At 48.2% G+C, this 23696-nt stretch overlaps 4 protein-coding genes across 7 annotated transcripts in view; 2 read left to right on the top strand and 2 right to left on the bottom strand.

Moving 5' to 3' along the window:
• Window positions 1-19249, bottom strand: part of GatB (glutamyl-tRNA(Gln) amidotransferase subunit B, mitochondrial) — a 20381-nt gene extending 1132 nt beyond the window's left edge. For 2 of the 3 annotated variants that reach the window (XM_020961804.2, XM_020961803.2), the window contains exons 1-8: window positions 19058-19249; window positions 18859-19003; window positions 18685-18798; window positions 18313-18628; window positions 17835-18259; window positions 17627-17763; window positions 17441-17564; window positions 17118-17379 (exon numbers count right to left, since the gene is read on the bottom strand). In XM_020961804.2, the coding sequence (XP_020817463.2) occupies window positions 17152-17379; window positions 17441-17564; window positions 17627-17763; window positions 17835-18259; window positions 18313-18628; window positions 18685-18798; window positions 18859-19003; window positions 19058-19146 (1578 nt within the window). In that variant the 5' untranslated portion in view covers window positions 19147-19249 and the 3' untranslated portion in view covers window positions 17118-17151. Of the gene's footprint in view, window positions 1-16726; window positions 17380-17440; window positions 17565-17626; window positions 17764-17834; window positions 18260-18312; window positions 18629-18684; window positions 18799-18858; window positions 19004-19057 lie in introns of those variants that run through there. The other variant, XM_020961802.2, reaches the window with a different exon arrangement.
• Window positions 999-6219, bottom strand: LOC110191069 (uncharacterized). Its single transcript, XM_020961801.2, has one exon. The coding sequence runs from the start codon at window positions 2970-2972 to the stop codon at window positions 1332-1334; it is 1641 nt and encodes a 546-aa protein (XP_020817460.2). The 5' UTR covers window positions 2973-6219; the 3' UTR covers window positions 999-1331.
• Root (ciliary rootlet coiled-coil, rootletin) lies at window positions 6157-17135 on the top strand. Of its 2 annotated transcripts, XM_020961797.2 has the most exons (9): window positions 6157-6670; window positions 8260-8760; window positions 8828-10102; window positions 12015-12166; window positions 12224-13600; window positions 13654-13829; window positions 13890-16297; window positions 16363-16538; window positions 16599-17135. In XM_020961797.2, exons 2-9 carry the CDS (start codon window positions 8260-8262, stop codon window positions 16660-16662), a joined length of 6129 nt encoding a protein of 2042 aa, XP_020817456.2. In that variant the 5' UTR covers window positions 6157-6670; the 3' UTR covers window positions 16663-17135. The 2 variants fall into 2 exon arrangements, with proteins under 2 accessions (XP_020817456.2, XP_020817455.2); XM_020961796.2 differs by lacking the exons at window positions 6157-6670; window positions 8260-8760; window positions 8828-10102 and adding an exon at window positions 11758-11879.
• Window positions 19250-23696, top strand: Tsc1 (tuberous sclerosis 1 protein hamartin). Its single transcript, XM_020961883.2, is given in 8 exon segments — window positions 19250-19395; window positions 19479-19712; window positions 19783-20039; window positions 20108-22415; window positions 22478-22635; window positions 22771-22900; window positions 22961-23303; window positions 23305-23696. Coding segments are annotated over 7 exon segments (3354 nt in total). The 5' UTR covers window positions 19250-19395; window positions 19479-19618; the 3' UTR covers window positions 23369-23696.

The following is a 23696-nucleotide window of genomic DNA, read 5'->3' as shown; positions in this document are numbered from 1 at the left end:
CCTACATACATATGTGCTGGTCCTTTGATAAGGATAAGGCGGAAATGGCTTAGTTAACCACCCAGCCAACCGCAATTAAGCTGACCCAAAGCCGTTGCTTGGCAACATTTGCATCGTCCGTCCACAACAACATCGAGCCTGGTTCAGAAGGAGAAAAACGTGGTCAAAACCACCACCGCGCCAACGGGTGCAAGCACCACCAAAACACACCAAGGACAAACCCTTGACGCTGAGCGGGTCAGTTTAGTTCGTGGCCATAAACAAAGAACACCCGAGAAAAGTGAAAATTTTAAGTATTACTAATCAAATGTTGATGCAAAATATAATACAAGCTCTAATGGGTAATATTAATATAAATAAATTTAAGTTCATCAAATTCCAAGTGTTTAATATCAAAAAAATCAATCAAAAATTGTAAATGTATTTTGTGCCAAGTTCAAGAAAGTAAATAAGAAAAAAAGTTAAAATTGTTTTTAGTGTTCTCTTTTGTTTCTTGTGGTAAATTATAATTTGTATTACTTATTTGAGAAAGCCAAGAGAAGGAAACAATATGTTTACGAACTTTAAAAGGGAACAATCTGGGTGACCTTAATTTAAATTGTTCAAAAACACAGGAATACCATAAAATGTTCAAATATGTATAAAATTGATGAAATCTTGTTGTATAATATTTTTTTGTAAAGTATATAAATTTTGAAATCAAAAACTGAGAATTTGAATATGTTTATAAATAAACAACAATGTACTTTATCTAGTTGCTTAAATGAAAGTTCAAAACCGAAAAGGTTTCTGTAGGAATAAATACGTGGAAATATCCTACATTTAATATCAAAGAAAGTGTGATATATTTACAGGATATATCCTTAAAAATACACCAACCCATAGAAAAAGTCATGAAAGTTACCAAACCCAAGGACAAATCATTGCCAAAGAATTAGACTTTGCCTAAATTCCCATAAAACGCAAACAAATAACAAAAACCCAAGTCAAATGGGCTATTAAAATATAAATATTATTTATTATATATTATAAGTATAGACGAATATAGTGTGTGTTGGTGTGGTTGTGTGAGTTCGTGTGGTATATGTTTTTTTTTTAACGAGCCTAATCTTCTTAGATGGATGTTGAACCCCATTGGCGTAAACAAAAAAAAAGAAATAGTATAAAATGCAAAAATATATACTATGTACTATATATGTATATTGTTTCCATTATTGATCAGTCTGTGTAATCTCTCTCGCTGGCCCCACCCTGTTCCCTGCTCCGTGCTCCCGTGCCTGTTGCTCCCCATCCTCGGATGCAGTGGCTCCCTTCTCTCCCTCCTCGTCCGTTCAATGAACCGGCACCGTGATGCGGGGCGATAAACTTTTGGCTGTGGCGCGATTCCGGCGCTGCAAAAATAGCTTCACGTTCTCGAGCGGCAGCTGGAAGTGATAGTAGGCGCAGTACGGCAACGGGTCCCAGTAGGCGAACAGCGCCTCCCGCTTGTCCAGGGCCGTCGTCGAGGTGCTCCGCTCCAGCGCCGACCAGCTCCAGTTGGGCAGCTCGTCCTCGGGCAGTCCTCGCCGGTGGATGCACTTCATGGCGCGGCACAGAAGCTGGGCATGCGATCGATTGTGGCATATGTAGGGCAGGGCCACGCCCAGTCGCGTGCCCAGTGGCACGAACTGTCCACCATGGGCGGGACTCTTGACCAGGCGGAAACTAATGTGTCCATTGATGGGCCTCTGGAAGCGTACTTTGGCGAAGAAGGAGCGCAGCCAGAGCTCGATTTGGGCCTCGTCGTCGCTGGGCACGGGAATGAGGTTCTTGGTGTGATGCTCCACACGGCAGCTCACATTGGCCACCACCCGCGAGTCCTTGACGGTGGTGCAGGTCACGTAGTGATGGTAGCCCGGCTGATCCCTGACCACCAGCCATGGCTGTCGCTCGCTAATCTCGAGCTGGTTGAGCTTAAGCTCCGCCCTCCGGTTGGGCAATATATACTTGTGCCGCTCGAGCACTCCCTGCATTCCAGCGGCCATCAGGATGTTCCTGTAGCTGCCCACAAATCCGCTCTCGTAGATCTGCTGCAGCTGTCTAGGTGCCGTGAGGACGACATGAGCTGGCAGGGCCATCTGTTGTTGCTCGCATCTCTGGAAGAGCTGCATGCAGTCGTCCAGCTGCTGGGTCTCCTGTACTCCCGGAATAAAGCTTGAGCAGCCGAGCACCTCCAGGTGTGGTCTGGCAAGGGCATCGTAATAGGCCGGACTGGTTGCACAAACGGGTATGTAGACCGCTGGCCGCTCCTTCTTAACAATGTGGCACAGGGCAGCTATGTACTGGTCAGGATTGCTGGCTGTGGGTCGGGGCACCACGTAGAACTTATCCACCGCCGTGGAGAAGCGGGCCAGGCCGAATAGTCCTTCGAATTCAAACACAACCACACGAGCTCCAGAACCGTAGAAGTTCCTTGCCAAATGAAGCGTCTGGATGGTGCTTCCGCAGCTCAGGAGAATGGTCTTTTGGCGCTGCACTGAGCCCAGTTCCTCCTCACCGCTTAACAGCCACTTGACCAGGGCAATAGGCACCCTTAATAGTTTCCAGAAGATCCAGAGGAGGGCAGACAGCCAGAAGCTGGGAGCCGCTATGGAGAGCGGTATGTACAGGACGTATCTCAGGATGGTCAACACCAGACGCATCAGCAGCTGGGGACCGAAGAGGAGCACCCGAGTCCCAAAGCTGGGCTGCGGCGGTGCCTGCGTCTGGAACTGGCTTCGCAGGAGACTGCCATCCGCCGTTCGCTGACGTCGCAGGGTCACAAAGTGTCGATGCGGCGTCTGCGCGTCCTTGTCCTCCTCCTCCTCCGATTGACTGGGATGTTCTGGTATTAGGTCCAGGGAATTGATGCGCCGGAACTTGGAGCGCGAGGCCTGGCGGAGTTGCCGGGCATGCTCCTGGCGCAGTAGCAGATCGTCCAAAGTCTGCGACATCTTCTTTTCACACTCTCTCTCTCACACACAACACACTCTCTCGTGGAGTCGCGTATTCCTCCGTGTAATCTTTGCCGTATAATCTCCGCCGTATAATCACCGATTATCGTCGCCGTGCTGTTGCTGGCAAAATCCGAACTGTGACTAAAGCGCGTTTTAAATAGGAGCTATACTTTAAACCTACGGGATGCAGCCGGGCCGTGCCATATTGATAACCCGCCCCAGGCACATGCCCATCGGCTGGGATCGGCCAATACATGCCCATACCTATGCCACTGCATGTGTACACAGGGAGAAATAGCGGTATGGGAAAGTTAAGAAAATTAAAAGATTCCTGAACTATTAATCAAGCTTGATATGATCAGATAAGGCTAAGCTTTTAAGTGTATTTGTTTTTCTGATAATATAATGAATATAATCAATTCAATGATCAATTCTATTTCTTTCTGTGTTGATATTTTGTCATCTAATGTTAGCTAATTGCGTTCTTACATTTCTCGGTCCGAAGTCTAAGCCGTTTCACAAATATTTTGTAATACTAAACTTTAGTCATTAATAAACTGATGATAAACATAAAGTTCATGCTATGTACAATCAAGAATATGTTATATTGAAACTATTTTCTTGACAACATTGTTGCCAGTGTAGAAAACCCCATACGTTTAGTCTCAAATCTATTGAGTTTCTAAAAACGATTACCTTTAGTGTTTCTTTATCGCGCTGATTAGTTTATTGAACTGTTTTTATTTCGGCTGGAAATAGATTTCAGACATAGTGACCATGATTAAATTGTAAGAACCTAACACTATCGTGGCGAGACAATCAGCACAACAAACTATTTATTCAAAAGTGACCTTAACAGTGGGGATTTGCGATAATTTCTGGTAGGTCAGTATCAGAGTTTTTTCGGCAGAGCGAAAATTATAGTTGCTAAGCTAGAAATCTCTTAGGAAATACCTTTTCAATAGTGAGATTTTATTATATGAACAATTCAGAAATATTGCAAGATTTACATGATATATGTCTTGGAAATCTGAATCGATAAAGAAGTATTTTCCTATTAATTATAGTACCTATTTGTATAGTTAGGCAGATATTCTTCCAGTGTAGTGGCAGTAATTAGCTACCGCACTTATAAACACTATATATGCCTGATCAGTGTCCGAGTATTAGTGATATTGTCGCCAACTCTCCTCCGACTGATCCCCTCTTCTCCGCATTAGTCTCCTCTTTGCCGGGTCCGCTGTCTGTGATCTTTGGCGATCGTTGTATAAATCATCACAGCTCGGAGCCCAGAGATTGCGGATTGAAGGTTCCATTAGCTTGCTGGATGGGCAACCGTTGTCAAGGGAAGACGGCAACAGAATCGGGGAAATCTACCGCTCCCTCGGTATCCCTTGCTGGGATCTGCGGAGGAGCTTTGCGCCATCGATTCCGAGTGCGAATGCAGTCCAGGTCCCAGAGCCCGATTAGTGGAAGAGTGAGACTTTGATCCCAAGGTATACTCAATCCCATTTCTGCCCCCAACTGATAAGAGGGTCTGACTATGAACCCACCGCTCGCCGGAGTGCGACAGGCAGGCAAACTTATGCTGGAAATATAATCTCACACCTACACATAGTATAGACCTTATGGCATCGGGCCGAGATTAAAAACTGAAAGTGAAGCAAACAAACACCTTAATGGCATAACCAATCTTCGGACTTTGAGAGTCTGAGTCTGGGGACACATAGTTGTCGCAGCGGAGCTCGGAGCCTGGAGCTTCACATACCTATGAATATAATGTGATTTGTTTGCGCGAGTTTTATAGAAGTCACCCTGTGTACCTGCCACTCTGATATTACCGCCCCAAGGTCGCTGTCCAGGTTAAAGCGAGGACTGATAAGGGCGTTGTTATATATTTAAATATCATCGTTTCAGGCGGTGGCTCAGGCTTTTTTCGTGGCCATTTTTGTTCGTTGTTGAGCCATAGAAATAGCTGCTGCCTCACCTATATGTGCCTGCCCGACCCGGGTCTATATTATTATTATTGCACACACATGCAGTTCTCTGATATGGACGACGGCGGCGATAACCCCGAGAGCTCGGGCTCTCGATTGCAATAGAATTCGCAGAGCAACCTGTGCCAGGAAACATCTTGACATTTGCCTTCGGCGAAGGCTAACGAAATGCTCGGATTTGCTCCGATCTCTGGGCATTACGTGGCTGCCGATAATCCCGCAGTTGATCTGCATTTTTCAGGATTTTGAAATCGGGGAATTTGGGGTATTTGTTGGATTATATTAGAACATAGCCTTCAAGGTCCAACTAAATTAACTTGGCGAGTAATATTTAGCTACTGCTTCTTTAGTTAGTATCGTCTTCTGTGTCTTGTTTTTCGAAGGGTTGATCTATTTGTTCATAGAACCTCATTTACATATATGCACCGCAAATAAATCAAGAAAAGGGTTAATCGCATCGACAGAGTCGCCTCCTGTACCTTCTCGATTTATGACCCGGCTCGTTGACTTATTAAAAGCAGTTAAGCATGAACCATGTGACCAGCAGTGGGACTTGCACCGCCTTCAGTGCCACCAAGTTATCAACCACCAACGCCCAACGACAGCTGCACTTAAAGAAATTACATTACCAGTTGGATTTTCAATTCAAAAATGACTTTACAAATTTAAACGAGTTAGGTGAGGATTCAAAGAACCTATAAAAGACCAGAAACTCTGTGACTTCAACAATAGACCCTGAAACCGACTAAAAAGGGATAAAGGGGAACAGATTCTTAATTAGACCTCTTAAAGAGGTTTGAGAAAGTGTGTAGCTAACCGTGATTAAATTAGAACTTAAAATACTGAAGATCTCAATTGCGTTCATATAGTTATGCATATACATTTTCCCAATGAATAACTATCTTAGTAAACAGAAGATTTCGAAACCTATCTTTACGGTTTTCCGGAAGGGTCGTGACTTTGCTTAAGATCGTATCGGTATAACCGACTCTGGATTTTTCTTGGTGTACCCCATCGATATCGCCCCGATTTGACCGACCGCATTCGGAATATGCTTCGAGACACGATTTGCATTTGTTGCTCGCTCGCACGCCAAACATAATTGTGAGCTCCTCTTTCCGTAATCAATTGCGGTTGCCTCTGGTAACCAGGAATTTGTTAATTCAATGTTTATTCCGTCCCAGTCCCCCTCTGCCATCCGGTATTTCTGCAGCGCGGAAAGTTGCAGTCCTCAGACGGCGAAGCAGGCCCCTAATGGCGGTTAGTTCGAAAGGGGAATCCTTGTGACTTTGCCCAGCGCTCCTTACGCTTCCTTTCCTTGCTTGAAAAGTTTGGCTTTGGCGCTCAGTTGGCTCAGTTCCGCGGGCCCAAGCAGTTGTTCCGGTTCGATCCCAGCCAGTTACAGGCACTGATTAACTTTCCCTCCTGGAGGAGCGTTAGTTGCGTTTAGTGCTTCCGCATTCCGCAAATTTGTGTCAATTGCCACCAGGCAGGCAGGACACGTTAGTGGAGTCGCAGGCCTCGAGGCCCAGGATTCCGTGATAACTTGATGAGTATTCAATTGGAGCTTAATCAGTTAACAACAGTGTCTAGTGCGCGGTCTTAATTCAAGTTAAAAGTAAAACAATAAGAACATACATAAAGTTGTTTACAGAACTTAAAGTGGGATATACATACATATATCACCTACAGTGAGAAGTAAGTTGAACAGTTTTTAAATAGGTGCGAAATCTTTAACCATGGAATTGGTTTTTAATAAATTTATAATTCAAATGGATGTAATACTAATCCATAAATTTAAAAAGGTTACTATCTTGTACAATAGCTGCAGATCAAACCTTAAGAACGGTATTGTGATTTCCCGGAATAAAGCTGCCTGTCTATATTAATTACCTTTAAAAATTCTCAAATATTCCCTTATTTATCAATTCTTAGAACTTGCTTATAAAACCCTTACTAGAACACTTGAAATTAAACAATTTAAATAATAAGAGCCTTTTTTAAACCAAAATATTCAAGAAGAATTACAGATGGTATATGCAAATGTATGTATACAATGTTATTAAGAACATCATCAGAAAGAAGTGATGCTTATGGGAAAGTTAAATTGATTATTAGGAAAAATTTAAAACTACTATTCATCAAAATTGACAGTTTATACTTTAATAACCAATAATTGATCTCCGAAAGTCTTTGTCCCCGCTATATCTTTCATAAGCATAAACTGCGACGACCTCCATTTGACTGAAGCCACGATGATAAGTAGTAAATCTGAGACTAAAATAGAAAGTACAAGCTCCTTGTCGCGCGGATTGCATGCCAATTCCTAGTCGGTCGCACTATCAAGGATATTATTATTATATTTTTTATGGTTTGCATAAACACAAATGGCAAAATGGGGGCGGCATTGGGTGGTATGGGAAGAGCAGCATAAGGAGCTCAAAATTAGAAGACGCATTCGTGACAAAGGAAGTTTCAACAACGGCAGAACGGCGGAAATGTTGTTTATTAAAATAAATACGAGGACAAGGATATTATTATGAGTTTTCGGAAGGGGCGGACATTGGGGGTGCACGGCTGCAGGACTGCAGGATGATGGAGTGGGGGTAAATGGGGGAATCGGGGGTGGTAAACACAAACACTTGCTGTCCTGGTGACAGACTGTGCAATGCGTGTTCTCCAGAGCAGGGGCTGGGGCCCGGAAAAACTATTTCCTCAAGTGGGCCCCAAAAAAAAAATAATAATAATATCATTCGAAAGTATGGACGGAAGGCAAAGAAGTCCTGCCACTGGGCGGGATCCTTCGAAGAGGGCGCGCTAAGCTTGTTTATTTGCGAGGAACATCACCAGCTGTCATGACGACTGGCTCCCAGGGCCCGGAACAAGTTAATAAATCAATTTGGACTAACTTATCGAGTCGCTCTGGAGCGTAGGCGAGGCGCCAAACTTTTATCCATAAAGTTTTCGCCTCCTAATACCCTAAGTTTTCTTGGCCTAAAGGGTTGAATGGCTTAGAGGGGGTTTAATTTTATATTTTTCTGGTAAAACTCATAATCTTACAGGTACTATGTACTAACTGAGTAGGAACTTAAGTTTTCTAAATATAATATTAGCCTTGGGACACTCTTGACTACTTTATTGTTAATGGGTAAAAGCAAGTCTTAACCCTAAGCCACAGCAATTTAACTTTTTCACGCTGCACGCAACGCAAAGCCACAAAACACAGCAATTTCATCGAAGGAAACAAATCAAATTCACTCTCTGCCTCCCCACAACTCCTCCCACAGATGCAGGCGTATCGCGATAACTTCAAGCAAACGCCCTGCCCATCGGCCGTCGACCTTCAGACGGCGGCATCGGTACCACCATCCGCACCCACCGCTTCGCGCCTGCCCTTCTCGCGTGGCCAACGTGGGCGTGACCCATCGGCCAGTGCCGCCTCTGTTGCCGGTTCCGGCGTCCTCACGCCCAGGATGATGAGTCCGGGTCCGCCGGGTGGCGGTGGAGGAGGAGCAGGAGTAGGTAGTGGCGATCCCTCGGCCCTGCTGCGTCAGAACCAGGAGCTGCGCCAACGGCTTGCGGATGAGTCGCATAGCTACCGTCGACGCCTGGACACCTACAAGCAGGCACAGCATAATCAGGCGAATCTGGTCAGCCGGCTGCAGTCGAAGATCCAGCAGTATCGCCAGCGATGCAGCGACCTGGAGGAGCGCATGCACGAGACCATCAAACCAACAGCCGGAACGGGACCTAAGCTGACCACGGGTCCCACCACCAGTCAGGTTCTGGTGAGTACCGGAAACCCTTCAACTTTAATGAACCCATTGTGACTTACTTTTTTTGACAACTTTTTAGTGCTCCACATCCCTGACTCTAGGTCAGAGCAGTTTGCCCTGTAGCTCATCGCTCGACTCACCGCCGCCCAGCTGCAGCCGAGACTATGTCCACGATGATGTCCTTGCCACCGGTGGGGGTGGCGGTACTGCTGACCTGTGCCGCAAGCTGGAGGAGGAGCATCAGCGCTGCGAGCAGATCATGGCCCAGAACAGTGCACTGCGTCAGCAGTTGGAGGAGTCCAATCGCACCAACGAGGCTCTGACCAACGACCTGCAGAAGCTGACAAACGACTGGGCGGGTTTGCGCGATGAGCTGCTAATCAAGGAGGACGAATTCAAGGAGGAGGAACAGGCTTTCAAGGACTACTATAACAGCGAGCACAACCGCCTGCTTAAAATGTGGCGGGAAGTGGTGGCGGTGAAGAGGTCCTTCAAGGAGATGCAGACGGCCATGAAGGCGGAGGTGGCCAAGATGGGCCAGGAGATCAACTGTGTGGGCAAGGACATTAGCGGCTCCAATGCGGCAGTTGCCTTTGCCCATCAGCAGGCCAAGCGGGCGGCGGATGAGGAGCTCAAGCAATCCCAGCGCAGCAACGACGAGCTGCAGAACCAGCTGGCCACGTTGAAGGTGCAGTACGAGAGCGCCCGCCACGAGATCATGGAGCGCGATCAGCGGCTGCTGGAGCTGATGAATCAGCTCAAGAAGCTGGAAGACCGCTGCGCGCAGGCGGAGTCTCAGGCCGCGCTGGCCAGCCGCTACAGCGACGAGATCGAACGTCTTAACAATTCCATGCGCGAGATTGCGCAGGCTGTTGTCCAAGACGCTGAGATCGCAGATCGCGAGGCAGACGCCGAGGTCACCGGCGGGGCCATGCAGCACATGCATCTGTCGCGTGACGCCGCCGCTGGAGCAGGCTCGGGCAGCACAGCCGGTGGTGGTGGTGGTAAATCCCCGCGTCGCAATTCGACTCGCGCCTCACAGGCTTTCGCCGAGGGCACCATCTCAGCCGTCCAGGCGGCACTCCACAAGTACCAGCTGGCCCTCCACGACATGCAGGTGAAGTTCCAGCACTCCAGTGAGACGCTGCGCACCACCAAGGCGCAGCTGGACACCAGCGAGGGTACCAAACAGCTGCTGACCACCAAGATGCAGCAGCTCACCGAGAAGCTGGACGCCAGCAACTCGAAGCTGTCGGAGCTGCTGCAGGAGCGAGAGAGTCTGCAGAGGGGCCTGGACGACATCCGCACCCAGAAGCAGCAGTCTGAGATGGGACGTGCCGATATCAACAGTGCGGTGAGTAAAGTCTGGGGAAGATCTGGGTATTTTCCAGGGGTTTAGGGAGTGCGAATGAAGCTAAAGTGATATAGTTGCCGCTGACTTGAAGGTTGTATAGTTAATATTCATAATTAATTTCTCTGAATGACTTAACTAACTTCCTCTTATTTTGTTCAGTGTGGATGTCAAGGAGGATTGGGGGCGGATCAGTGATAGCTCGATTAGTGTCCGTCTGAGACTGATTACGCCGCAGATTGTATATTATTAATAATAATAACGCTTTCAACTTAAATCCGGGGTGATGCCATGTCTGCGTTGAATTACAAATTATGACCGCGGAGATTGCATTTATAGCCTACGTGAACGGGGGATAAGTTCATAAGCACTCGGTAGATCGTATCGCTAAATGGGTTTATAGGGATTTGGAAAAGAACTGACGAAAGCTAAGAGAGTATATATTAAATCAGCTTCACCAGACGACACATCTAGACATGTCTTAGGCCCTACTATTCAGAGTAACTTTACTATATCATTTAGCTTTTACTTGTGAATGTTAGCCTAAGAATCATAAGGATATTTCCTTCCTGCTTAGATAATTATATTATACATCCCTACAGTTTGCAAGTAAATTATAGGATAAAATAGTAATTCGATTATAACTAAGTTTAAAATGATTGCGTTCTTTGAATCAATATTTATCGTTATTTATATATGAAAATTTTTTCGACTAATTTTGATTTTCAAAAGCTCATAGCTAAGCCAAAAACGGGTTATTTTCAATTCGGAAAGCACTTCTATGTTAGTTTTCATTAGTTTTATAAATCTGCATACTGAATTTAACATTTTAAGAAATTTAAAATTTAATCAATTTTTGACAATTTTAATGATGTAACCCCTTACAAAATTGTGAAATTTTCGAAAAATTTCAAAAAATGTTTTTTTGACCGGACATGGCTAGATCGACTCGGCTGTTAATGCTGATCAATAATATATATAATTTATAGGGTGGGAAATGATTCTTTCACAGCGTTATAAGCTTCTGATTAAAATAAAAATACCCTTCAAGGTATACATGGCGTATACTTAACGTGAAACCCCCTAAATTAAGTATACGCCATGTGTGTCTTAAGGGAGAAGAGTTTAAAAATGTATAAAAATAAGTAATGCTAATAAAAAAGCTAGTTTAGCAATTAAATTATAATATCGAATAGGAAATTGATTATAAATAAGCTTAAAACATTCACATCGACATATATTTTTTTACGACAATTTTGTCCATCAATCAAAGTTTTAAAATCTAAAATCTAAGCCAAAAACGCATTAATTTCCATTCGGAAAGCTTTCCTATGTTAGTTTTTAGAAGATTTTTAAATCTGGATACTGAATTTACCATTTAAAAAAAATTCAAATTTTTGACAATTTTAATGATGTAACCCCTTATAAAATTTTCAATTTTCGAAAAAAACATGGACATGGCTAGATCGACTCAGCTTTTATAGCTGATCAAGAATATATATGGTTTATAGAGTCGGAAATGATTCCTTCACAACGTTAAAAGCTTTTGACTAAAATAATAATACCCTTGCAATAGTACATATAATAATAGGAAATAATCTATTCAAATATAATATAATCTATTAATTATATAAACCATAGTCATAATTCCAAGACTCGACTATATGTCAAGATCACACTCTGATGATTATAGCAAAATTTGACCAGACGCGTTTCAAACAAATTGAGAAAGTGTGTATAATTCTTGCTGACTTTGCAGAAAAGATTAAAAATTGCTGAGGTAGAGTAAATGCCAGACATTTTGTTTAAAACTAAGCTCTTATTGATTAAACTTGGGTTTCCAAGTCAGATTTTAACAGAAAAGTATTACAAATCTGATGTGTAAATAACCCCCGAATCCCTTTACTTCCTTCAGTTTGAGAATCTGAGCGGAGACTATGAGAAGCTTCAGCTGCAGAATGGAAAACTTCAGAAACGCATCGATTCCATGGAGGAGGATAAGAAGGCCGTGGAGCTGGAAATCCAACGCATTCTCAAGGACAAAAATATCACCGAACTTAACTTGAGGTAAGAGTCATAATTCGGAGACCCATGAAACCCACTTAACCTTTCGCATACCAACAGATCCGAGGAGGATCGCAGCAGTCGCCTGAGGGAGGAGACCATCTCCCTTCGCGAGGAGCTCAACCGGGTGAGCCTTAACCGAGATCTGCTGGAACAGCAGCGCATCGAGTCGGATAACCTTATCAATCTGCTCGAGAAGCAAAAGTCCGATTTGGAGTACGACCTGGATAAGCTGCTCCTGGAGAAGTGCGATCTGCAGGAGAAGCACGAGAAGCTGTCCAGCAACAGTTGCTCCACCACCGACGAGCTGAAGAGCGTTCAAAGCTGCCTGCAGGAGGTGCAGGAGGAGCGCAAGAAGCTGCGACTCCAGTCCGCCGATCAGTGCAACGAGATCGGTGAGCTCAAGAAGGAGCTGGCGGTGCTGGACAAGGCAAGGCTTGAGCTGGAGACAGATAACCTGTCTGCCGGCGAAAAACTCAAGTGCCTGCAGCTGGAGAAGGAGAAGATCCTGCAGGATCTGGCCTGCGTCACACGGGATCGTGGCGACATCCACAACCAGCTTACGGCCATGTGCCGCAAGAAGGAAGCCTTGAACGAGGAGCTAATGCGAACTCGCCAGCGCCTGGAGCAGACGACCGAGACGAACAACCGCCTGAACAGGAATCTCGAGGAGATGGTCAAGGATGTGGAGGAGAAGCAGGTGGTCATAGATCTGCATGAGAAGGATACCCATCGCCTAAACGAGCTATTGGCTGCTCTGCGTTCGGAGAAGGAGTCCCTTGAGTCGGTGCTCTTCGACACTAACACCTCCCTGGAGGCCACCGAAGAGCGACGCAGCCAGTTGGAGCGCGACCTGCAAGAAGCTCTGGTGCGGGAGGAGTCCCTGAAGAACCACGTGGCCCGGCTGCAAAAGGATCTTGAGCAGTGCCAGCGGAAGGCACAGGAAACTAAGACGCATCTCATCAACGCAGCCCGAGCCGCCGAGAGTGACTTCAACCAAAAGATTGCCAATCTCCAGGCTGCTGCCGAGGATGCGGCCAAGAGGCATGGCGAGGAGGTGCTTCAGCTGAGGACTGCCCTCGAGAAGCGAATGCAGCAAGCTCTGCAGGCCCTGCAAACGGCCAAGGACGATGAGATCGAAAAGTTGCAGGAGCGTCTGGCCACCTTACAGGCCCATCTCGAGAGCCTCGTCCAGCAACACGAGGAGGCCCTTATTCGGGCCGAGAGCGAGAAGCAACAGGCCTTGCTAATTGCCCACCGGGACAAGCAGGCTGTGGCCGAGCGCCTGGAGGCCGTGTCCAGAGATCTTAAGACCGAGCAGGAGGCCCTCGACCGCAGCCGGCGAGAAGCCAATGCCAGGGATGAGAAACAGAGGGCGGGAATCGCACAGCTAAAGGATGAGATCGTTCAGATGCGAACCAAGGAGGAGGAGCACAGGTAAGTAATATTATTTCCTAGGATTTTTGGATATTATATTTAATCTTTCACAGGATTAAACTGGAGGAGTGCATCCGCAAACAAGAACTGCAGCTGAGCAGCATCCGGGAGGAGCGGGACACCCTCTGTCGGGTCAGCGAGGAGCTGAAGATGGAGATCCGGCTGAAGGAGGACAAGATGGAGGGCACCAACAACGAGCTGCAGGACGCCTTGCGCAAATCTAAGGAGGGTGAGTACTTACACATCTTCTCCTAACCCCAATCTTAATATGAGTCTTCTCCTCCACCAGCTGAGGGCTTCATCGACAGTCTACGTAAGGAGTTGACAGACAGCCGCCGGCAACTGGCGGACAGCAACATTGAGCGGGATAAGTACTCCGGCAGCAACAAGGAGTTGCGTGACCATGTCAAGCGAGTGGAGAGCGCCAAGCGGGAACAGGCTCGCGCCATCGAGGAGGCCCTGCAGAAGATCAGCAATCTGGAGGACTCGAAGAACTCGCTGGAGAACGAGCGCACTCGGCTGAGCACCATACTTAAGGAGACAGAGAATCACTTCACGAAGACCACCCAGGATCTGAATGCCACAAAGGCGCAGCTGCAAAAAGCCCAGGTGGAATTCGCCCAGAAGGACGAGGGCGGCAAGGAGCTGCAGTGTAAGCTGGTCGCTGAAGTAGAGCTAAAGGAGAGGGCTCAGCAAGAGCTCTGCCAGATCAAGAAGCAGCTGTCCGACTTGGAGGCTAATCTCTGTGCCACGCGCCAAGAGTTGGGACGGGCTCGTTGCCAGAACAACCAGGAGGAGCACCGCTTCCATGCCCGCGAGCAGGAATTGGCCCAGCGCTTGGAAGAGGGTCGGGGCCGAGAAAAACGGCTGGAGGATCAGAAGCATAACCTGGAGGTCTGCCTGGCCGATGCCACCCAGCAGATACAGGAGTTGAAGGCCCGTCTGGGCGGAGCAGAAGGACGTATCCGTGCTCTGGATGAGCAGCTGTCCTGCGTGGAGCTCCACAAGCGGGACACGGAGCAGAAGCTCTCCTCGGTGGTGCACACTCTTCGAAGAATTGCCGGTATCCAGGTGGACGGTAGTGTGAATCTGTCCCACCGCTTGCTAAGTCCCTCACGGAGGTTCAGTCCATCCCGCAGCTGCGGAGACTACGATGCAAGGAGCACTTCGCAGTGCCCCGATGGACCCATTGATGTGGACCCAGACCTGGTGAGGAAAGGAGTCCGAAACCTCATGCACCAGGTGGCTCAGCTGGAGCGGGAGAAGGACGACTACAAGTCCCAGCTGGGAGCAGCAAAGAAGCAGCTGCAAGATGCCGCCGAGCAGCAAGTGAAGTGCGATGCCAAGCTGGGCAAGCTGCAGGCTATGTTGAGGAATCTCCAGGAGGAAAAGAGCAACCTGGAAACGGACCGTAAGATGAAGATCTCTGCAATACAAGCTCTGGAGGAAAAACTTAAGCATCGCAACGACGAGCTGATGATGCTACGGGAGCGCTTAGCACAAACGGAGATGCAGTTGGCGGCCACCTCAGAGGAGAATGCCCAGAATGAGGATCGTCTGGAGAAGAGCCGCCAGCAATGCGCCAAGTTGGAGAATGAGAAGCGTCAGCTACAGGAAGAACTGGCCAAGGTGGAGGGCAGGGCCAGTAAACTCGATCTCCAGCGAGTGGCCATGGAGGGTGACCTTACACGCCTTCAAATGGCGCTTCAGGAGAAAGACTGTAGCATCCGTCAGATGGCCGAGCGACTGGAGAACCAGAATAGAGCCATGACCCAACTGGAAGATCGCTGCACTGCCCTTAAGTCCACCGTGGATCAACTGAAGGAGCGGCTCCAGAAAGCCGCCGTGAGCGAGACCCAGCTGAGGGGCGAACTGAAGACACTGCAAAAGGAGCTCTCCGAGCAGGGTCACTGCGCTCAGGCCAACGAGGACAAGGTAAAACTCTTGCAGAAGTCCCTGCAGACCACCGAGAACGAGAAGCGTATCCTGACCGAGCGCCTGGACAGCGCTCAGACCAATCTCAACGAGCTGCGTCGCAGCCAGCAAGCCCAACTGGATGGCAACCAGAGGCTGCAGGAGCAGGTTACCGATTTGGAAGTGCAACGCTCTGCACTGGAGTCCCAGCTACGCATCGCCAAGTGGAACCAGGAGAGCGGCGGCGACAAGCCGCTGACTAACGGGAATGGAGGCGGGGGCGAAGAGGAGCTCAGCAGGCAGCTGAAGTCCACGCAAAGGGAACGATCAGAGCTAAGGAGCAAGTTGCAGACATTGCAGGACAAGGTCAAGCAGCTGGAGTCCGAGCGAAAGAGTAAGTTTTCCGGCGGAAACGCGTACGATCGGGCTGAGAAGAACAACTCCTATTACGGAGGAGGAGCTGATTCCGGGGAATTCGATTCCAATCGATACGATGGAGGCAATGGGGGCACCGGTGGAGGAGGCTCCTTCAACTGTGGCCTGGATCACAGTGTGATCGAGCAGGAGACACGAGATCTTCGGCTAAAAGTGCGACGCCTGGAGACGCTACTAGCGGAGAAGGAGTCGGAGTTGGCACGTTGCAAGGCGCGCATGAATGACAGCAGCAAATGTGTGGATGGCATGGACTCGGACCGCTACCGCAGTGCCCAAATGCACGCAGAGAAACTGCTCGACGCCAGGGAGCAGTCGCACCGACAACAGGTTCTCCGGCTGGAAAATCAGGTGAGTGCTTGAAACAACATATTGATAAGAATGGACTCTACCAAAGATCAACACTTCTGTGACAGATTTCCATGCTGCGCGAGCAGTTGGCGCAGGAGGCTAAGAGGCGACAGCAGTATATACTGCGTAGCTCGAAGGCCAATCGAGAGATGCAGCACCTGAGGAGTACTCTGGGTGATTCCCTGAGGAACGTGTCCCAGCATCCGGTGGATGCCCATCTCCTGGAGAGTGAGAGCCGGCGGTGAGTAATAGAAGTCAAAGCATATGGTCCTCCTCAAATTAATTTAATGACCTTTTTCAGCCTTGACTCGGCTGTCTCGATGAGTTTGCCGCCATCAAGCTGCAGGGACTACGATCGCGACTAGAGAGAGCTATGTGAAATTTGAGATTTTGTGTAAACTTGATCCCGCCAAGAAGAAGACGTAACGCTCACTGCCACATGCATTTATTTAGAGAGGCTTCTTGGACCTTCAACTCATTCGTTCTTGTTTGCCTTAGTACAATTCCAGCTGTTCATTGTCTGCCTCGATAGACAATCGAATATAGTGCGTTCCATTTAGTCGCATTCGATGTTGGCGATGAAGATGCCATCTATATCTACCTATACGCATTAAAGGGTCACAAGTTCCGATTCTCCCTGCTGCGAGGGAGAACACCGAACTATATATCTCATCACGATCAGTTGCATTTACATACATTTGGCCGGAAACACCGAAACTAGTCAGCACGAAACAAAGCCACAAATCTCTATACCTTAGCCATATCTTATCCTATATACGGTGCAAGTTTTATAAAATATATATAAAAGAGAATAACACACCTCTAATGAACACAGTAACTTCCGAGCCGAGTTCCTATTTCTTGGCGGGCTTCAGCTGCTTCTCCAAATACTCTACGACCATCTTCATGTTAGCTTTTTGATTCGATAGCTTGCCCACTTCGCCCACGATGGCGAACAGAGCCTTGGCTTTGCCCTTTTGGTATTGCTGAACAGCCTTGGTCTGGTTAGCAATAGCTTGCTGGCAAAGCTTACTGATTGCCTCGGGGCAACAGATCTGCTGCAGGTTGTGGAGTTTAACGAGCTGGAAGGAATCAGTGGGGAACCATTAGGAAATCATAAGTGTTAAGTGCAATTGGACCCACCTCAATGATTTTAACTCCGGGATTCTGCTGCTGTAATTCTATTAACTGGCGAGCAGCTTGAATATTTATTTGCTCCGAGTGCAGGTAACTTAATATATCCCTTAAATCATCCGCCTTAATGGAGCTGAATAGAATGGAAATATTAATTTGAGTTACGGTACATTGCTATTTTGTTTATGTACTTACCAATCCTCCACATCCAGGTTCAGCTTATTGCAGTATGTAAGCAGATCGTTGATAAGAAAATTGTAAATGACTTTATTGGGCAGTTGGGTCAAGCTGCGGCTGATGCTCAGGAAATGTTCAAGGAGAACAGGTTCGTTCTGGAAAAAAATCACACCAAAGAGAGCTTCAAATAAAAGTCTCTTAATAGACACAATTACTTTATACGCACCACCAAAATAATAGAAGTATCTGCATTCAAATTATACTGTTCCATCAGGCGCTGTCGCGTGTCTTCTGGCAGTTCTGGAATCTCCTCGCTGAGCGCTGCCACCGATAGCAGATCCTCAGTGGACTTTGATCCAGGCTTGAGGTTCACATGAAGCGGTGGAAGATTAGGCTCCGGCATGAAACGGTAATCTTGTAACACCTCCTTGTCACGCATGGCCACTGTGCGCCGGTTCTCCGCATCCCAGGACCGAGTCTCATTGGTGATTACTCCGCCATCGGCAACCGTTTCCAGCTGTCGGTTTATTTCATACGTAATGGCCTGCGAGATGCTGCGAATCGAGCCAATGTTCTTGACTTCAGTGCGAACGCCCAAGGGTTCGCCTTCCTGGTGAATTGATATATTGGCGTCCACACGAAGAGCACCCTCTTTATAAATGAATGAATTAGTAGAAGGGACCATTAACTTGACGATTGGTTACCTTCCATCTTACAGCTGCAGGTTTGCAGACGTCGTAGTATCAGCATCAGTTCCTTGACCAATGAGGCCGCCTCCTCCCCCGTCTCCAGATCTGGGGCAAAAACGAGCTCCATCAGCGGCAGACCAGCTCGATTAAGATCAACCAGACTTCGCTTCAGCTGTTCGTCATGGAGGGATTTCCCGCTGTCCTGTTCCAGTTGAAGCTGTAGAAGTTTTACGCTTTTGTAATACACTTTTTTCCCTGGCGTTATTACTGGGAAGGTCATAATGCCATTGTTAGCCAGGGCAGCTCTTTGCTGGGTGATTTGGTAGCCATTCTAGGGATCAAGATCAAAATTTAGATATGGTTTTAATATAAACTCCGGTCACTAACCGGCAAATCCGCATAGAAGTAATGCTTGCGATCAAACATGGACACTTCATTCACCCGGCAGCCTAATGCCAGAGCAGTTTTGATGCCGGATTCCACACACTTTCGGTTAAGAACCTGAAAACACACAAATTATAAAGTAACAAGGAAAGCTTTTCTTGAGAGTGAGTTCTTTACCGGCAGGGTGCCCGGTATGGAGGCATCGAAGTAGGCCACAGACGAGTTCAACGGTGCTCCGAATGAGGTTCCACTGCCGGAGAAAAGCTTCGATGCACTGGCAATCTGAGCGTGCACCTCCAAACCCACAACGCTCCTCCATTTCCTGAAATATTAGGGTTGACTAGTTAAGTTTATAACTCTCTAATTAATTTATTACCGCTTGGGAATGGTGGCCAACTTAGGCTGCGTTCCAAACCGCCGGATTATTGAATAATACATTATTAAATAGCCGCGCGAGGTAATCATCTGCTAAAACATAATACAATCAGCTGTTTTGCCTTTATTAATGGTCTTTCTGTAGAGACCAGTGCTGCCAGAGTTCGCACTTATCGGTTTGCTATTTCCTTTTGAAAGTTTTCGCAAACAGCTGATTTCGTTTCGCGAATTATCGATTTCGATTTACGCTGAAACTGCTGGCGATAACAGCAATATCACAAAAAAGTAACCTTTTTCATTTTCAAGACAAAACATGTAAAAAAGATGAGACTAGCAGAGGTAAGTGCAGCAAAAGCTCCACCACAACGTCCAGACACGCTCCACGCTTTGGAAACTTCAATACCAGCGCTCTCGTCTTCCAGTTGACAGCGACCAAGACGAGAAAAAGCACACGCAGCTCTGCAGAAGACAACCACGACGACGACGACGACGACGAGTGAGTGGAGCGGCAGGACAAGGAGTAGAGGTGGAGTAGAAAATAACAGATTAAAGTAAAACCACCATGGACATTGAGAAGATAATCGGTGACCTGGAGTCGAACATAACGCTGGAGAACGAGGAGGCCAAGCGGAAGCTAGTGGAGCTGTTTACGCAGAGTGAGTGCTTGTGAACTCAGCCTCTGGGTCACTCTTCTAGCATTTCACCTTCGAATTCCTCTCTCCACAGACAAAGACCAGTGGGTGGTGCAGTTCATGCTGGACTACTTCTATAAAACCGGATCTCAGCGCATTCTGGAAGTGCTTGTCAAGGCTCAGGCACCGCACGATGGCTACATCTTCGATCGGTTGGACGACTGCCTCAAACAGTCGCAGCATCGGGTGCAGAGCCTCCATATCTTCTGTTTTGTTGTGCGCCACCATCCCACCTGGCTGTACAAGATCGAGAAGCACCGGCTCATCAAGAGTGTTTTCAAGCTGCTCACGGTGAGTTCTGTGGGCGGAGGAAACCTAGATCTCGGCTAGATATTTATATTCACAACCCTCCCTTACAGCACGAGAAGGAGATAGTACCACTGATGAGCGCTCTGCTGTGCATTATCACCCTCCTACCGATCATCCCGAATTCGGTTCCCAACTTTCTTAACGACTTGTTTGAGGTATTCGGTCATCTGGCTTCGTGGAAGCTACAGAACACCAATCGGTTGCCAGACGAAAAGCTGGTCCATTTGCAGTTAGGCCTGCAGATGCTGTTCCACCGCTTGTACGGCATGTATCCATGCAGCTTCATGGCCTACTTGGTGGAGTTTATCAAACGGGGCAGCGGAGGCAGCATCTTCCAGCACACGATCAAGCCGCTGTTGGACACGGTTCGCGTACATCCTATGTTACTGACAGCCACACCGGAAACTGAGGTAAACAATACGCGCTGGAAGGAGATGGAGCCGCATGATGTGGTCATGGAGTGCGCCAATCTGTCCTTGCCCGTCCTGCTACCGGAGGCAAGCAACGGCGATGACGGCGGCAGCTATACGTATCCGCTGACTCCCGGCTACAGTCGCATGACCTCGACCACCTCGGCCAGCAATACGGACTACAGCTATCAGCTGAGAGACTTCCAGCACTCGAAGAACGACCGCTTCAATTCGTCGGGTGGAGAACTGGGTCCGATTTGGAGTCCGCACAACGAGATCACCACTTCTAGCAGTGCCATCCCTCTGACGCCCACCACATCGTTTATTTTACCCCTCCAGCCGTCGATGAGCTCGCAGCTGATGGTGGGCATGACGGGCTCCTCGCCGCCCGAGGCAGCTGTGGAGGCCACGCCGGAGACAACGCCGCTGAAGGATATGAGGGAGCTGAAGCATCCGCATGGCCTGGTCAACTCTCATGCGGTTAGGGCCATCTTTACCACGAGTCAGCCGTCGTCACCCATGCGCAAGGATCAGCAGAATCAGTTTAGTTTCCCCGACGTCAGCCGAGAGGCAGAGGAGGGCACCAGCAGCACGTTCCTGGAGGTCACCAGGGTAACAACGTACGAGCGGCGCCTCCAGCAGGTCATCCAGGACAGGCACAACGTGGAGCGAGCGGCCAACGCTAACGCACCCTTTCCCAGTAGCCTGCCGGAAATTAACTCTGAGCTCGGCGGAGGGTCGCCGGTGGTCGCTGCCGTGTGTGGCGAGTGCAACGAGACGGATCGCAGCCTGTGCAGCGTGGGCGGACTCCACATGCCTACCAGCCGATCCATGCACCAACTGGCCAAGGGACTGAAGCGCCGAAGCCGCATGGCTAGCTACAGTGGAAATGAGACTTGTGTCGACATCGGCAGCAGCAGCACGGCAGCCAAGAAAGCTACCTGGAGTGTGGAAGCAGAGAACCCTATCCGACGGGTCAAGTCCTGCTCAGCACTGGCAGGATTGCAGCAGCATATGGAGGAAACCGACGATGATGAGGCAGATTGCCTGGGTCAGAGGCAGAGGACTGAAAATGGGAAGACGCAAAAGACTGGCAGCCGCCTACAGAGAAGCGGCCGAATCCTGGCAATAGCAGCACCGAAGGAGCCGCCCAGGATCTTCACGCACGCCTCTACCCAGACGGTAGATGCTGTGGCAAGCGCTCCGGCGCAGTACGAGAATTGGCTGATTGAGCTTCTACTGGAGTGCAAGGAACAGCGGAACAGTTACGAGCGCAGCCTTCTGTACCCGCAGGACATTCTGGACGAGTACATCAAGCATGCGGTCAAAGCAAAGGAGAGTTTTGACGCCGAGCAAGGACAACTGATGTGCTTGCAGCTTGCATACGAGAGCTACCGACGCTCAATTCACGCCGAGCGCAATCGCCGCCTCATGGGTCGGAGCAGGGACAAGCGCAGCCTAGAGATGGAAGCCGATCGACTGAGGGAGCAGCTCAAAAACTTTGATGCGAAGAACAAGGATCTGGCCGGCAAGATGGACCAGGCCATGCGGCTGGCCAACGAGCGACAGAATAGCCACCAGGAGGAAATGGCCGAAATGAGGGCCAAGTACCAGCACGAGCTGGATGAGAAAAAGTGCCTGCGGCAGGCAAACGACGACCTGCAGACGCGCCTCACCACCGAGGTAGCTCGTCACAAGGAAATGAACTACGAGCTGGAGTCGCTTCGCGGCCAAGTCTTCAGCCTGGGCACCGAATTACAGCACGCCCAGCAGCAGGCTGACGTGGGACTGCAGTGCAAGCAAGAGCTGGCTCGCCTGGAGGCCGAGTTCATTATTATGGGCGAGGTGCAGGTGCGTTGTCGCGACCGATTGGCCGAGATTGACAACTTCAGAGCCCGCGACGAGGAACTACAGATGCTCCAAGAGAGCAGCCATCTGGAACTAAAGGGTCTGTCCATTGTCTGTGTTTATACTTCTCGAATGTTTATCCAAAATAATTTATTTATTTAGATCTGAGGCACAGCCTGGACGAGAAGACATCACAGCTGGAGAGCATGAAGCACAAGATCAGCGACCTGCAGATCCAGCTGGCCAACAGCGAGAAGGCCATGACGGAGCAGAAGCGACTGCTTAGCACTGTCAAGGATGAGTACGAGGAAAAGTTCAAGGTAGGTCGAATTTCCGAGTTTGTTTTTCTTCCTTTTAGTCTCTTAAAAATTTTAACTTTTTGATTCTTTAATAGTTAGTTTATATAACATTACTGTAATAGTTTTTTAAGTAATGTATTTATTTGTTTCTTGCAGTCTGTTAACAAGAAATATGACGTGCAGAAGAAGATCATCATGCAGATGGAGGAGAAGCTAATGATGATGCTTCAGCAGCCACATGGCGGAGTTGGCCACAACACCTGTTCCCCGGACACAGACAGAACTGGTAAGTGCTGTGGGGCTTCTTCCTAAATGACAGAAAGTATGTACTCCTATCTTCCCTTAGACATTGCCTCATCCATGGAGCGCAACTCCCCGTTATCAACCTCGCTGGCCTCTAGCGAAAGTTTGTCGGCAAGTCTGCGTTCCACAGAGCTGAAGAACCTGCACCAGCTGGTGGACACGCCCTCGATGCCGGAGGTGCTGAGCAGCATGGCCGCCGGCACCCCCTTCGAGGACAGCGCGCGTTTGCCGGCCGTGGATTTGGCCACCTCGGCCAGCACCGCCAGTGCCATCAACATTGTTCCGCACGCCCTGGAGCTGCCATCCACTTCCCACACGCTCACCCACCCACATCCGCATCCTCATCTCCACCTCCAGCAGCAGCAACAGGAGCAGCAGCAGCTGCAACCAGTCATCGCTGAGCCAGGAGCAGCAGATGCAGACGCAGGCACAGTTTGTAAGAAAAAACTAGCTTTCCTTCGCTAAGCAAATGTCTAAATGGAAAAATCCACGCAAAAATCTGCAAAAAAAACAAAAACAAAAAAAAAGTAAGAGTAAATTTAAAAGTTCTTGGTTTTTCACATATTTTCATATTCAGTTCCAAACTGTAACTAAGGTTTAATAAATCGCTGACTCCACGCAATAATTATAAAGGTTATACAAAAAATATTAATGTTTGAAATTTTAACTTGTTTAGCACATTGCAATTTGTTGTAAAAAAAATGGTTTTGATACGAGGCAATAAGTAAGGCGCGCATTCATATTATAATAAACATTTAATTAAGATCAGCAAGCATAAA

This window comes from Drosophila serrata, unplaced genomic scaffold (genome assembly GCF_035046125.1).
Source record: "Drosophila serrata isolate PLE 108 unplaced genomic scaffold, ASM3504612v1 contig_32, whole genome shotgun sequence".
In the NCBI taxonomy this organism is placed as follows: domain Eukaryota; kingdom Metazoa; phylum Arthropoda; class Insecta; order Diptera; family Drosophilidae; genus Drosophila; species Drosophila serrata.
The sequence above is the reverse complement of the archived record's forward strand: the minus strand, read 5'-3'. Positions and strand labels throughout refer to the sequence as shown.